The sequence below is a fragment of the Epinephelus lanceolatus genome, chromosome 21 (assembly GCF_041903045.1).
Source record: "Epinephelus lanceolatus isolate andai-2023 chromosome 21, ASM4190304v1, whole genome shotgun sequence".
Classification (NCBI taxonomy): domain Eukaryota; kingdom Metazoa; phylum Chordata; class Actinopteri; order Perciformes; family Serranidae; genus Epinephelus; species Epinephelus lanceolatus.
In genome coordinates, this window is record NC_135754.1 from 28059202 (window position 1) to 28074512 (window position 15311).

Here is a 15311-nt window from a genome sequence, read left to right on the forward strand (position 1 = left end):
CTGCCGTGAGTCGTGTCCGCCCCCCCTCCCCTACAGATTCGAGGTTGCTGGACAGCGGCACGCTGGAGACTAATTTGTTTGCCCACGGGCGGCTGCTGTGGCAGGGCCGCGTTGCCGCGTCCTTGATCTTCGGTTTTCCAGCAGACCGTTCGAGCAGTCCGGCTTCTCTGCTGCTAACGCTGCTGCCGGGATACAGCTGAGGAGACTGTTAATGCTATGTACCGGGACACTGCTAATGCTGCTTGCCATGCTGCTGTAGCTCAGTCGTAACTGTAACTGATGCTGAGACTCTACTGACTGTGTGACTGGTAGACGGCGGTGGATGGCGCAACAGGCCAAAACACAAATTCAAAACATAAACATGATTTGCGGACCGTAAAATTTTTTTTTAAATGCGAATATTCTGGCTGTACTATTGTTGTCGGTGAGATCAGTATGTTATATGAACATTATTCCTTAGTCTCTGTGACATATTAGGAGGATTTTATGACTATTTGCTTTAGATTTCTTACATATAGCTCCTTTAAAATGCTATTTTTGTGGAGGCTTTATTGTCTTCACAATTTATTGTTTCTTATCTGTGAAATTAAAGTAAATAAAAGCTTTGTTTCCACTGAGGGAAATGGTTTCAGCTTACAGAAATAGACAACTCTTTTACACATTTCTAAGTTGTTGTTTTTTCGGCACATAAAAAACCCACAATGTCACGTCCTTATTGCAATGAATTGTGGGCTATGAAATCAGTGAAGTCTGCTGAAGTCTGCACCCCAAGTGGACTCTCTGGAAGTCTGCAGAAAGTCTGCTTGAGGCCCCTTGTGGACTGGATGAATTGTGGATTTGGACAGCCCTCAGCACTCCCAGACTTCCCTCAAATGCATGCTCCCAAAGTCTGCGAGTCTGCAAGTGCAACGAAGTCCGCACATTTGGATTCAGAGTAAGTATGGTGGGCGAGTCATGTAGCTAGCGAGTGGGCCACGCAATTAAAATAATAAAAATAATGTGAAGAAGAAAGAAAATAAATGAACCCGGTTAAAACAGTCTGCTCAGTATAATTCCTGTCATGGGCCCACCTGCTGCCACTCAGGTAATTTAAATGCACACACCTTAATTTTCTTTACAGTTAACACTCACTCGTTCATGTTGTCCTCATTGAGTTTGACCTGATGACCTCATGCTCATTGCACATACATCAGCAAGATAAAGAATGCCATGTAGCTTTTGTGTTATACATTTGCCAGATGAACATTTCCTTAATATCTTTTCAGCCAAATTTTAGTTTAGCTCGTCCTTAAGTTTACCTAAAGTCGTTATAGTTTCTATTTCTGTGAGTTACCAGTGCTGACGGTGTCGTTGCTGGACGTACATCTTGGCAGGACGGCGCAAAAGGTGCACAAGTTGAAGCACAGCTCTTAAATACAGGAAGTGGTCAGTCAGAATGTACCTCCACATCATGGGGGGATTGTGATTTCTACTTACTTCTTCAGAATATATTAATTTGTTGGTGCTTTTGATATGGTTAAAATATTTATGCTGATAGACTAATTGTCCTAAATGTGGTACTGCTTGTCATTGGCTATGTGTGACATCACTCACTCCTCACTATATAGTCCACTTTAAAGTGAGGTCGCCATTTTGAATGTATAGTGGAAATTATTAGACCCTATATAGTGGACTCAAAGTCGTCGGTTCACAAAGAGATAAAAATAAATCAGATCTTCTTTAGTGCTTCACAGTTACTGTACACAGTAGGGTTAATAACGCTAGCTAACGTTAGCGAGCTGAGTCACTTCTAGCTCTGGTTTGAGACGTAATGCCATAATGCATAACGTTGTACATTAAATTCACAAGTTATTACATGACTGATGGTAAAACAAACTTCACCACAATAAAAATTAAACAGAAAATTGACAGTGTAACATTATTAATGTGTTTAATGTGAGCAGAGCAGCAACTGAGGAGACAAGGAATTACGCGCCCTCCTTGCCCTCGCAAACAAAGAGGCCATTAACAGTCAGATGACGGGAACGGTGAAGGACGGGCCAACTTATGAGAGAATCACCGAAGGACTGACCAGCCGCGGCTTCCCTCAGAGTACGTCACCGTTTACATCACACGCTGAGCTACACGTTTTGTTACTTGCTCACGCCCCCCATTGCCCCGAAAAAGGCGCATTCTGTATTAAAAGTAGGTAGGCGGCATTTTGCCACTCTCCCCGATTTTGTATTTATACTGCCAATGCTGAAAAAAGACTGATTGGGCTTTCCTGCAAATTTGCACAATACCTATTTAAAAAGGGCTTGTGTTTTTTCATGTTACAGATGAGCTCACTATATAGTGAGTAGGGAGTAGTGAATGAGTGAATGATTTCAGACACAGCCATTGTGTCACCTCTTTGTTTCAAAAATGGTCTTGAACAGCCCTCCATCCATCCATGTGATGGAACTGTAGCGAAAGTGTCTGCAGCTGCGAGACAGTAAAATGTCAGTCTTATGATAAAAAATGTTAAAACATTGAAAACACGGTCCAAAATTATTAAATGACACCCAGGTGTCACTGAGCTATGGGCCTATGTGACATTAGTATAGAGTATTATTGGCTGTTTGGTTGGGTGATGATGAAACTCCTCTGAATATGTCACATAAAACACTTTAAACTTTAACTTTAAACCAGACTGTTTCTGTGGACTAAAATTAACTTTACGTAAGTTAAAATCCTGCTGAAATCATGAGTTTAGTGTGTAAACCATCTCTGTGTTTGTTAGAAGCTCTGTTTTAAAACCAGTGGACATAGAGCTCTTGAACAATGAAATGACTCTACTGACCTCTAACAGCATAGGCTCCTCTTTTTTACCTCAGACTCTGGACTCTTGTCCATGGATACTTTTTTCCTCAGTGATCTGACTGGCCAGAGGTCGGGGTGTTGACAGGCTGTGATCTGATACTCTGAAGTTAACCAGCTTCGTAGTGCTGAAAACCCAGAGTTAACCCTGAAGTTACCTCGCTAACTCCAAATCCTACTTCGTAGAACAGCCCTCAGGTCTTTGTTACAGAATTCAAAAATAGTTTTCCTCAGTTGTGGGTAAATAAAACCCTCCTTTTGAGAAAGTTCAAAGCTCAAGGTTCCCTTCTGATATGGATCCTGAGATTAAGACAAAAACCCACAGAGGCTTTTAAGAGTTGTGATTGTTGCTTGTTGTTTGATGGCTGTGGGCCTCAAGCAGCCACTTCATTCATTTTGGACCTTGGAGATAGTGGTGTTAACATCAGAAGCAGACAGACGTTCTGTAAAGGGGAACTTTATTGCATAAATACATTGTTTTAAGAGTGCAGAATGCTCATCTGTATCTGTTCACACAGGTCTCACATTAGCTTATTGTATGCAAAATCATAGTAAGACTCAATCATGGTTCGGGTTGAAAGGGTTAGAAAGCACACAGGAGACACGGGGAGATACTCTGTCCTTTTCTATCAACTCATTTTAAAATCATTTCCATGTAATTAAAGCATGTGTTCATGGGAGCCTCAGCAGTTCTAACAGTGCTTTATGTTGGCAGTGTATGGGGTATAAATCATGAACTGTGCCTAATGCTCTCATGTATACACTCAAAACGGTGTGTTCTTCATGTGTGTATGAGTTCCAGTGCATGTACTGCTTGTGTGTGCATGCATGTTCACAGGTCGTCTGTCTCTCCGTCGAAGGGGATGTTGTCCAGGTCCATGTGGATGTGTGAGTTTTCCTCACTGCAGATCCAGCCGATGGGCGTGCGGTTGAACGAGGGGCGTGAGCGGATGTCGGCCTGCAGGGAGGGCAGAGGCTCCGGGTCCTCGTTGACATCGTTGAAGTCTGGGAGCTCGAAGGTCAATGTCCTGGGCGCCTTGTCGAAGCCACCGAACGGCAGTGCCGTCCTGGGGAGAGAAGAGGAAGAAATATGAAGCTGGGGAGAAACAAGGGATGAGCAGTACAACAACATTTAGCTTCCTGATCTTGTTACAAGGACATATGACATCAACACACTGCATATATGATTTTCTAAAAATGACCACCTGACAAAGACCGACAGACTTGTTTGCACAAAAAGTTCATTTCCTGTGTTAAACATTGGTTGGTGGTTGCACTGATGACTTACCGAACAACCCAGTCGCTATATAAAAAGTTAGCATTGTACGTTACTGCAAACCCAGGATATTATACATTTGTACGTTTCAAATCAATGTTTCTAAAGTGATGTAGTTCTGATTACATGCATATAAGCTGACTTTGTCATGGGCATAACAACAACAACAATTCTAGCGGCCAATGTGCCACCAGTACCCCAGCCCGTTCTAATTCCACGGTCGACAAACTCCGAACTTCTGTCACGGCAGTACCAAAAGCAACCTTTGGCGTCTCTTTCTCCGGGCTTTCAACTGCATTGTAAAGACGTCTCCGGCAGTATTTGATGCTGAGACCAATTGTCAAAGTATAAAGAGCAAGGAAGTCCACGCACAGCAGGAGGGCGGGGAGGTGGATTGGTCAATCGCAGACTTTCACCTAGGAGTCCGCTGTTTGTGTCCTGTGTGAAACCAAATGTCAGTGCTATTTTAATGTAATGTTATGTAACTCACATCCACCTGTCACGTACTTATATCACTTAAGTGATGTATTTATGTCATATTACGTGTGACGAGTGTATTTAGGCATAGGCGCTCTGGAAGTCAGCGATAGCCGGTAATGACCTTTATTTAAAACACAAGCAAAACAGGAACTTGGGCAGATGAAGAGACACAGGTAACAGTTTGTTCCTCAGGCTGGAAGAAGAAGAAACATTTGACAAAGTTTTGTTTAACGCCACAGGAGAGTGTCAGATTCAAACGCCACCTGTAACAAAGTATTATTAGGAGCTGAAAAGTCCCTACAATGCAGGGAGGAGGGGAGATGGATGGGTCCAACAAACCCTGGACTTTAACCTGGGAGACCGCTCTTTGCTTCCCGGTGAATGTTAAGCCAAACCATGATGTTTTTTGTCCATCTAACCACGTGCTTTTGTTACACAAGGAAATAAACATAAATATGGGGTGTTTACTGACATTGTAAGTTTATTTTAAAAAAGACTGTATGCTTCTAACAAGCAGAAACTGTACATTTCCTGTCGACGTGAAAGCCCATTGATCAAGTGGCGATGTTTGACAAGTTGGGATGAGAATGTGTTGGATTTTGCCACCTGGCCAAAACTGGGTATTTTAAGCCAAGACATGATCTTTTCCTAACCAGAACCAAGTGGGTTTTGTGTCTAAACATAACCACATCTTAAACACAGTGTCTTCAAAACGTAACGTCTCAACATATCTACAAATGTTATATATCCATGGTTTGCAGAAACAAACAATGCCACATTTATTCTGGCAATTTGTTTGATTAATGGCATGTTTTATTGTGATACTTTATAGGCTGACTGGAATTAAACGTTCATGTCATTGTAACTGCGTAACAGGAAACATAGTCAGTACAAGATGATGATGATTTGTGTGCATGCGTACCTGTTGAAGCTCTTGTAATGAGGCAGCTCTTGGTGTCTCTGAATGGGTCCTGGCATGGAGGACTTCATGGTGGCTGTCAGCTCCTCGTTGCCCCTCATGGCCCGTTCCCATGGGGATACATAGGTGCGCACATACTCCTTCCTCCTCTTCACCTTCTCCTCCTGCTCATCCACCAACTCCTCCACCACTGAGACACACAGTGACAGCGGAGAAAAAGAGGGGAAGTACCAGAGAGATTAAAATGCAAAGTATTAACAGAAAGAAATACTGAAAGTATAAACAAAGTGCACCTTACCTTCCTTTATCTCAGGCTTTGGTGGAACAGGGGGAGGAGACATGAGCAGGTTCTCGAGGTTCTGCTGGAAGACAGAAAAGAAAATATAGTCCGATCAGTACACACATATACACACAACAAACACACGCACACTCCCTTCCTCTTCTTCGTTCTTACCTTGTTCTCGTTGGTCACGATGAACTTCTCGACTCTCTGCTGCCTCATCTTGAACATTTTGGAGCCCTTGTTTGTGAGCAGGGAGAGCTCCTCCAGCATGGTGTCCTTGGGCGTCTTGATCTTGGTGCCCAGGTCGAGCTCAGTGGCCTCGGGGTCTGACTCATCATCTGACAGGAGGAGGGAAGAAGAGGAGGAGGAGGACATAATGAAGGGACTGGATATGGAGGGACAACTACGCAGGTTGATTTTAGCGCTGCTCATCGTGGACTATATTGCTGTCATTGTTCATTTTAGTCAAACCATACAGTTTGAAAACGAGGCGCGGCTCCAACTAGAAAACAATGTTTTGATGCATTGGATGTGCTGAATGTGCATATTAAGGCAGTACAGGAGGAGGTGCACATTAATAATCCTCCAGGACAGTAACATGCTCATGTTCTCAGTTGGTTCAGATCCAGGTTGGAACACATTCTCACCACAAACGATCTGCACCAGAGTTTGTTTGTAACCGGACCAAGACCATGTCTTCAAGAAGGTCTCGGCCTGGCTGTTTTGGTGCACCTGAGTGTGGTTGCTGTGTTCACACCTGCCCAAACAAACTGCACTTAGGGGGCAAACAAACTTGAGTTGAACTGAACCAAACAGGGCAGGTGTGAAAGCACCCTTAGATGAGAATTCCGATACCACACTCGTTTTTGTACAGTAGATATGAAGTTACTACCAGCAGCTGGTTAACTTCGCTTAGGCTATCTTAGCTTAGCATAAAGACTGGAAATAGCTAGCCTGGCTCTGTCCAAAGGTAACAAAATTCACCACGTTACCTTCCCACCAGACAGCCCATTGCCAGCTTTAGTTCCCCATCTATGCTTTTGTGAAAGCCACCAGACTCCACTGAGAAATACAGTGATTCTAGCTCTCTGAACACAGGAGCTGCTGATCTACTGCTGCCTCGTCAGTTAGTTAGTTTGTGCTATTGTGTGACTTTGGTGATCACGCATGAACCCTTTTGAATGCCAAAGACCACAATAACACAGACAAACTATTTGATAGAGGCAGTGATAAGACAAGCAGCTCCAATGTTAAATCACTGTTTTTCTCAATGGAGTCTGAAGAGAACGGAGAAGCCTATCCCAGCTGACATTGGGCGAGAGGCAGGGTACACCCTGGACAGGTCATCAGGGCTGACACATAGAGACAGACAACCATTCACACTCACATTCACACCTACAGACAATTTAGAGTCACCAATTAACCTGCATGTCTTTGGACTGTGGGAGGAAGCTGGAGTACCTGGAGAAAACCCTCACTGACACAGGGAGAACATGCAAACCTGGGTTCAAACTGGGAGCCCTCTTGTTGTGAGGCGACAGTGCTAACCACTGCACCATGCTGCCCTTATTAACACTAAAACATTTTCTATATTTTCTATGAGCTAATGCACATACTTGAATAGAAGAAATCTGGCTTATGTGTCCCATGATGATTTATCTCTGCGCAGACAAACAGTATTTAAGCTTTTTTTGTGGTTGGTATTAAAACCTTGGCGGACGTGCCATACACTCTCTTATCAGCTGAACCCATTTGGTAAATTAAAAGGTGGGTTTACCTTCCACTATATATCTGATATTAAATGGGGACTGTATAAGACAGTAAAGGGCGTGTTTATATCCTCTGGCTCCTGTACTAACCTTGTTGTGATGAATTAGAGTTGAAACCCGTTGTATGGTGTAAGAGGATGTGTGTGTGTGAAACCAGGGGGAGTCGTAGGGGTTACTAGGCCAAAGCAATATGGAAGAAAGGAGCACTGGGGAATGTCACGGCAGGTTTTCTGGTGGAACTGTTTATGGAGGGAAATCCTTATAACACGCTGCCTCTCTCAGTCTCTCTCCACTCCTCTCCTCTCTTCCAGTGATGGAGAGATCTGATGGATTTTACTGCTCCACAGAGCTCCTCATAAAACACTCTTCTCATCCACCACATACACTCTGATATCACTCATAACACCTGGAGTCCAGCCATAAACCAACACACACACTCGCACGAACACATCTATAAAGTGGGGAGTTGGCATTGCAATGCTGCGGAGAGCTGTTAGCAGTACCTCATAAATCAGGCTTGTGCAAGTGGGTGTGTGTGTGTGTGAGAGAGAGGGAGAGAGGGAGAATAATTGAGGCTGCTGGGCAGAGAGAACTCTCCCATGGGGATATTGATTAGAGTGTTAATTCAGAAGAATGTGAAACTGGAGCTGGCTGCTGACTGAGAGGAAACTGGACATACTGACAGAGGCAGGAGGTGGACAGACGGACAACATGCAGGCATGGGACAAATGTCAGAGCGACACAGTGGCAGGGATGATGGACAGATGAGTGGGCATTAACTGGAGCAAAATAAGGGATAAGCAGGGTAAGCTCCCGACTGACTGACTGACTGAAAACAAACTGGTGGAAAGATACAGATGTGACTGCAGATGTGACAGCAGAAGGAGCGGTAGCGAAAACAGCAAAGGACACAAATGGGAAAAGACATCAACAGATTGTTGAATGACAGCTATGAGCATGTGCACAGACACTCAGAGCACGCTCAGACTGCAGAGGACATGCTCAGAGATTAGCAGAGAATACAGTGTAGTGTGGTTGGTGATATATTATATATATTATGCAACAAGTGAATGTCAGTTCTGCTACCGATAGAAAACAAACACATTAAAACAAAGAGCGGATTGCAGCCGCTGATAGCACCATGAATTGTGTATCACTTGAACTGCTGTCTGCTGTTAAAGTCCGATTAAAAAAAAATATTGCACTAATGATACCAGGCCTACAGTACAAATACAGCCATAATGTTTTATGCTGAGTGCAATTTGGCCATCTTTGCGTCTGATTGTAGTTATCCAAGTGGCAAAGTTTAAATGGCCAAGGACACAATAGGCACAACAATGGTAGAGAGAATTTATATATATATATATATATACATATATATATATATATATATCCACAGAAAGGGCCAAAACAACCACAAGACACAAAATGACCACAAAAAGACACAAGACGGCTACAAAGAGATGCAAAACAGCTGAAAAGAGACACAAAGAGACTCACGAGGTGGCAAAACAACCACAAAGAGACACAAAAAGGTCATGATGATGACACAAAAGGGGCAAAACAACCACAAAGGGAGACAAAAGGACCACAACAAGACACAAGATGGCTACAAAGAGACACAAAACAGCTGAAAAGAGACACAAAATGACTACTAGTAGATGTAAAATGATCACAGTGAGACACAAAACGACTACAAAGAGACTCAGAACAACTACATAGAGACACAAAATGACCACAAGAAGACACTGGATGACTACAAAGAGACGCAAAAAAGCTGAAAAGAGACACAAAGAGACTCACGAGGTGGCAAAACAAACACAAAGAGACACAAATGACTACATGGAGATTCAAAATGACTACAAAGGGATACAAAATGACCACAAGACACAAAACGACTTCAAAGAGACACAAACAGACTCATGATGACTAAGAAAGGGGCAAAGAAACCACAAAGAGACACAAAATGACCACAAGAAGACAAGACAACTACAGAGAGACGCAAGACAGCTGCAAAGAGACACAAAGAGACTCACAAGGGGGCAGAACAACCACAGTGAGACACAAAACGACTACAAAGAGACAAAAAATTACCACAATGAGACACCAAACAGCTGCAAAGACACACAAAGAGACTCACAACTACAAAAAGGGGCAAAACAACCACAAAGAGACACAAAATAACGACAAGGAGATTTGAAATTACTACGAAGAGACACACAATGACCACAAGAAGACACAAAATGACTACAAAAAGATGCAAAAGTGCTGAAAAGACACACAAAGAGACTCAGGAGGGGGCATAGCAACCACTAAGAGACAAAAAATGACCACAGTGAAACACAAAACAACTGCAAAGAGACACAAAGAGACTCATGGTGACTCACAGAGGCAAAACAATCACAAAGAGACACAAAATAACTACAAAGAGATACAAAAGGCTCATGATGACGACGAAAAGGGGGAAAACGACCACAAAGAGACAAAAAATAAGAGAAGAAGAAGACACAAGACAACTACAAAGAGACACAAAACCTCAGAAAGATGTGATGACAACAAAGAGACGCCAAACAACAAAAAGAGGCTAAAAACTATTGTGTCTAAAAACCGAGTGTGTTTTGCTCCCATGAAGGAGAAGTGGTGGGGCCTTGTGCATGTCTGTGCCCAGGGGCCCACTGTGCCATGATCTGCCCCAGGTCCTGATGGACGAGGCAAGAGTCATTCCTCTAAACTTCATTGCAATCCATCCAATAGATGTTGCAACATTTCACTGAAAAGCATTATTATTTTTATGTCAACCTCAAGGTGGCACCAGAGAAACTGGAATTCTTTCTCCAGGCAACATGAATGTCTCTACAAAATAGTTGTAGTTAGTAAAGTCGCCAGCCCAGTCGCCAGAAGAGAAAATTGGCACGGTGCGTTTATGAATACCACAGATTCGTCACATTTGTCTCATGAGAATCATATCAGTGTTTCTAAAGTGATGTCGTTCATGAGCTTTGTCATCAGGAGGTACTTGAACTTCTTCGCTTGAAGCAGTAATTCCCTCCCAACCTTAAGGAGGTGATCCATGATGATGCAGCCAACAGAACCACATCATCTGCAAAAAGCAGACGCAGTTCTGAGGTCCCCAAACTGGACCCCTTCCTCCCCACGATTTTACAGGTTGCAGTGATTCCACTTCAGTCATCTCAAACAGATAGTGTGGGAGCAGAATCACCGTCTGGTATTTTGTGTTGCCTCCAATGTTGACAGATTTGTGGCTTCTCTGCCATCTGATAATGACCCACAACCCTCCAGGAGATGCCACATGCATGTTAGATATTGTGTTACTGCTTGGAACCAGTGTTTGTGTGTGCGTGTGTGTGTGTGTGTGTGTGTGTGTGTGTGTATGTGTGTGTTCTTATCTAACTGTAGTATCACAAGACCACATTCAGCGATTTACACCCAGGCAGTTCATTTTACACAGGGATTGTGCAGATAGCAGACACCACAGAGCCAAACTTGCAATTGGATTTGACATTTACTGAGCTGGATAATCAGATCACACGGGAGACAGAGGCAAGTCTTTATGGAATGAGGATGAGGATGACCAGCAAAATGTTTCCCGTTAACATGTCATGTGTGAATATGATGATGTGATTGGTACGTTGTTTGTGTGTGTGTTTTACCATTCTGGCTGACGTTGGACAGGTCAATGATGATCTTATTGGCCTTCTTCCTCTTGTTAGAAGGGGCATCAGTGTTGAGAGGCATGGCTAAAGGACAGAACAAGAAATGATGACCTCATAATCATAACTGTAATCATCACATACCAGTCTTTAGAAAAAGCATGACAGCTGCTTTACACATGTACAGTACAAAGGACAAATTAAGTACTAACAAGGTCAAAATTGAACTTTCACACTCAAGAGAACAAGAAAAGTTTCAGTAAAAGTTTGATTTGTTTAGATTTTAAGATTTAAAGCTGCACTTATCAGTATTTTTAGCTATAGAGACCAAAACCATTTCTGTACCAGGTTGTAAACATGTTTCCTCCTGCTGTATTGGATTGACTTGCTCTTTGAGCCAGCCCCTAGTGGCCATTCAAGGAACTGCAGTTTTTGGCAATTATGCATTGGCTTTATTTTTCAGCACATTGTACTCTGCCTGCTCTCCTCCAAACAGCAGACAATGTTAGCAACTAGCTCATACCGCAGTGGATCATTTAGTCGCTAAAGAGACAGATATTTCCTTCAGGAGTTGGTGGAGACCAAAAACTGAGCTAAAAGGAGAGAGGGTTTTGGATTTACATTCGTCACGTTGACCAGTAACATGACTCCATATGAATGTTCAACACATTCTCACTCCGACCTCGTCACATATTGACATTTGGTCATGGACTTTCCACATCCACATACGACGTGCAAGGTACCCTGGGTGTGTTGGTTGTTAACGTTCTGGGTCAAGTTCTGCCTGTTACATGTCTTCTTTCAAAATACACTTCTGTTTTCACAGGAAATTTAACTTTACATACAGCCTCTTTCAAAATAAACACACTACGTCGGTACAACACTGCGAATTGACGTTTTTTTCCTTCAACGACAAAAACATGTGGTTAGGTTCAGGAAAAAAGAGCAGGGTTTGGCTTTTGAATCTTAAGGGACATGAACCACTCTCTTGGGTGAAGGTCGATGTTTGTTGGACCTATCCGCCACCCCTCCTCCTCGCCCTCGTTGGACTTTCGCCGCTTTAACTTTTGTCCTTGTCCCGCCGCGTTTCCCCCTGACGCCGCCAGGCACTGTTAAATTATAACGTCAACCGACCATCTATTATGCCGATATTAAAGGATGCCTTTTTCCATTGGTTTCTTACGCCCCAAGTCACTGCCCAAGCGTCGGATTTCGACGACTTCAGAGTGAGGCCACGTTCGGAAAAAACTTTTAGTCTTTAATCTTAATCTTTAATGTTTACATACAGTCTCTTTCAGAATAAACGCACTATGTCGGTACAACACTGCAAATTCACTTTTTTTTTTCCTTCGACAACAAAAACACGTGGTTAGGTTTAGGAAAAAAGAACAGGGTTTGGCTTTAGAATCTTACAGGACACAAATACCTCTATCTCAGGTAAAAGTCAGTGTTTGTTGGACCCATCCACCACCCCTCCCGCCTGCCCCAGTAGGACTTCCGTCACCTTAATTTTCATCCTTGTCTGTTTCCCTCTGACGCTACCAGGCACCATTAAATTATGATGGCAACTGGCCGCGTATCATGCTGACGTTAAAGGACACCTTTTTTTGTTGGTGTCTGACGCCACAAGTCAATGCTAAAGCGCCAGATTTATACGACTTCGGACTGAGACAGGGCTCGCAATAAATACACCACTTTAAGTCACAGTTTCTGTGTGAAACGCCAAGCAGGCGGGGCTAACTCATGAAATGTCTCTAACACTCACTCATCATTATCAAAACTTTGCTTTTTCTTTTTATATTTAATTTGTATTTAATGGTATTATTTAGTTTTAATTTTCTGTAAAACATTTGGTCAACGTTTTAAAAAATATGCTCTCTCATAATAAATTGACCTGACTTGATTTGTAGTCAGTAAATGGATCTTATTCTGAAAGAGAGACAACATAAAGAATCATTCCCCAAATGCTTAAATGTATTTGGTCTCTCAGGAGTCCAGGAGAGATCATGCCAGATTTAGCAGCAGTGAAATGTGATACAACAAAAGTGTTTAACTTTTCCATAAATATTTCCCCAGAGCATCCAAAGTGATTTCCAAGATATGTTTCAGTGTGATGAGGTCGCACATCACGTCTTGAATTCTAGCAAGCTCCAGCAGGAACCTCACTGGGTTCCCTAATTAACTTAAGCACACTTTAAACATTGTGTATAGCCCCCCCTCCCGCCTGCATGCCCTTGAGGACACTAATTCCCGGTGGCAGCTCGTGTCTCTCTTGACTAACCACTCAGATGGGGGCCAGCAGTATGTCGCTGTCTATTGCACAGGTCGAAAGCAATTATGTAAGGCTGGAGGTGAGTCCCAGTACAAGAGAGAAAGCTGCGGGGCCCGTCTGCAGGGAGACAGTTAATGTAATTGCTTTTCATCCGCTGTAATTGAAGCTCATTTCCTTGCGAGGGATTCAGTCCTGTGCAAGCTATTTTTATGAACCCATGTTCTATAGTGCCGCAGTGAGTGGGACTGTGCGCACACACGCAGATTTGCACTTTAAACAGCTTTTCCCTTGTGATTAATGCGAGTCAGTGGCCGTGGATTAAAAAGTGGAGATTACAGGTGTTTTTGGATGTTCTGGGAAAACGGCAAGATGGAGGCTGTACAGATGGCGACAACAGGAGTGGCGCGTGGGCCTGGGTCCTGTTACTGCCCCTGTGAGTGAAGAGGCGCTCCTGTCCCCCCGACGGCCTGTTTTAGCTCCTGATAAATCTCGAGGGGACAGCTGGGCAGGAAGGGCATCAGTAAGCACATTCCCAAATACACACATACATCCATACCCGCAGACTAAAAACTCCACTGCAGAGGGCCACATTCCTCACCTGTCACAGTGTGAGGTGCAGAAAAAGCTGCTGGGAGAAAAGAAAAGTCATCCACCAGCTGGCTGCCGTGATTCAGATTTCAATAATTTACATTTACTTGACGCGAGAAATTGTAATTCCGCAATATCCATGTTTAATTGTGTATGATAAAAAGCCTTTCTTGAGCAAGTTTGACTTTTAACAAAGCAAACAGTCAAATATATAACATGCAGTTGAGCATCTGCTTCTGATTCCCTCATTCATTAATTCATCCAGTTACAGAGGCCTCCACAGACCACAGATAGAGGCTTTTCCTGCAGCTGAAATCTGCTGACCACAGGAATTTAATTAAACTGTAACTGTCTCCTTGTACTTAAAGAGGACCCAGATTTATTTGACAACTCAGTGGCCATCAGTGCCAGATAATCCCCAAACACTCAAGGCACGTGCGAGAGAGATTTCTTCATCAATGCCCTCACACATTATCACTTCTCTAGTGTCTTACCTAAAGACCCGGGTATCCACGGGAAGACACAGGTCCCAGAAGGTCCCAGAGAAGGTGCGGCTCAGAGGAAGAGGAATATAGATTCCCAGGTAGTTTTGTGTCCCACAGCTTGTATTGTACTGCCTGCCCTCCTCTTCGTCCTGGAGAGAGTGAAACCCTATCAGCAGGGTTGCTCCAGTGCTGTGGACCTGGCTTCAGGGGTGGGAGGGGAGGGTGGGGGTGAAGTGAGTGGGGGGTAAAGAGGGAGGTGGGTGTGGTGTTTCGAGTTCAGAGGTTGGTAAGATCAGTGATAATAATAAACTGAGATGCTCTTTTTTATCTACCACCTTTATCTGTTAGAAAAATACAGAAAGGTCAATGTGACAATTTAAACAAGGTATTTGTATTGGTGATTCAATAAAGATATACAGAGTATTGATAAACAGACACAGAATTAAAAAAAAGACAATCCCACCCACCTGTCGACCCAGGAACAGAGGTGCCAGACCAGTCTAAGGAAATCTGATAGGGAGGAAACAAAGGTCCATGTTTGGAGCCCAGTCTCAATCCGAAATCCGGCGCTTGGGCAGCGACTTGCGGGGTTGGAAACAAAAAAAGCACATTCTCACTCCGACCTCATCACAAATTGACATTTTGGTCAAAGACTTTCAACGTCTACATATCGACGTGAAAGGTACCCTGGGTGCGTTGGTTGCTGATGTTCTTGGACACCGTGTCACAT

General features: G+C 43.4%; 1 protein-coding gene across 2 annotated transcripts; it reads right to left on the bottom strand.

Annotated features, from left to right (window-relative positions):
* Positions 1-3279: 3279 nt before the first annotated feature.
* myoz1b (myozenin 1b) lies at positions 3280-14741 on the bottom strand. Of its 2 annotated transcripts, none has more exons than XM_033611925.2 (6): positions 14591-14741; positions 11237-11323; positions 5968-6134; positions 5812-5875; positions 5517-5703; positions 3280-3905 (listed from the first exon to the last, which is right to left on the bottom strand). In XM_033611925.2, the coding sequence occupies exons 2-6, from the start codon at positions 11319-11321 to the stop codon at positions 3671-3673; spliced, it is 738 nt and encodes a 245-aa protein (XP_033467816.2). In that variant the 5' UTR covers positions 11322-11323; positions 14591-14741; the 3' UTR covers positions 3280-3670. The 2 variants fall into 2 exon arrangements, with proteins under 2 accessions (XP_033467816.2, XP_033467817.2); XM_033611926.2 differs by having other exon boundaries at positions 5812-5872; positions 14591-14728.
* Between the last annotated feature and the right edge of the window lie 570 nt (positions 14742-15311).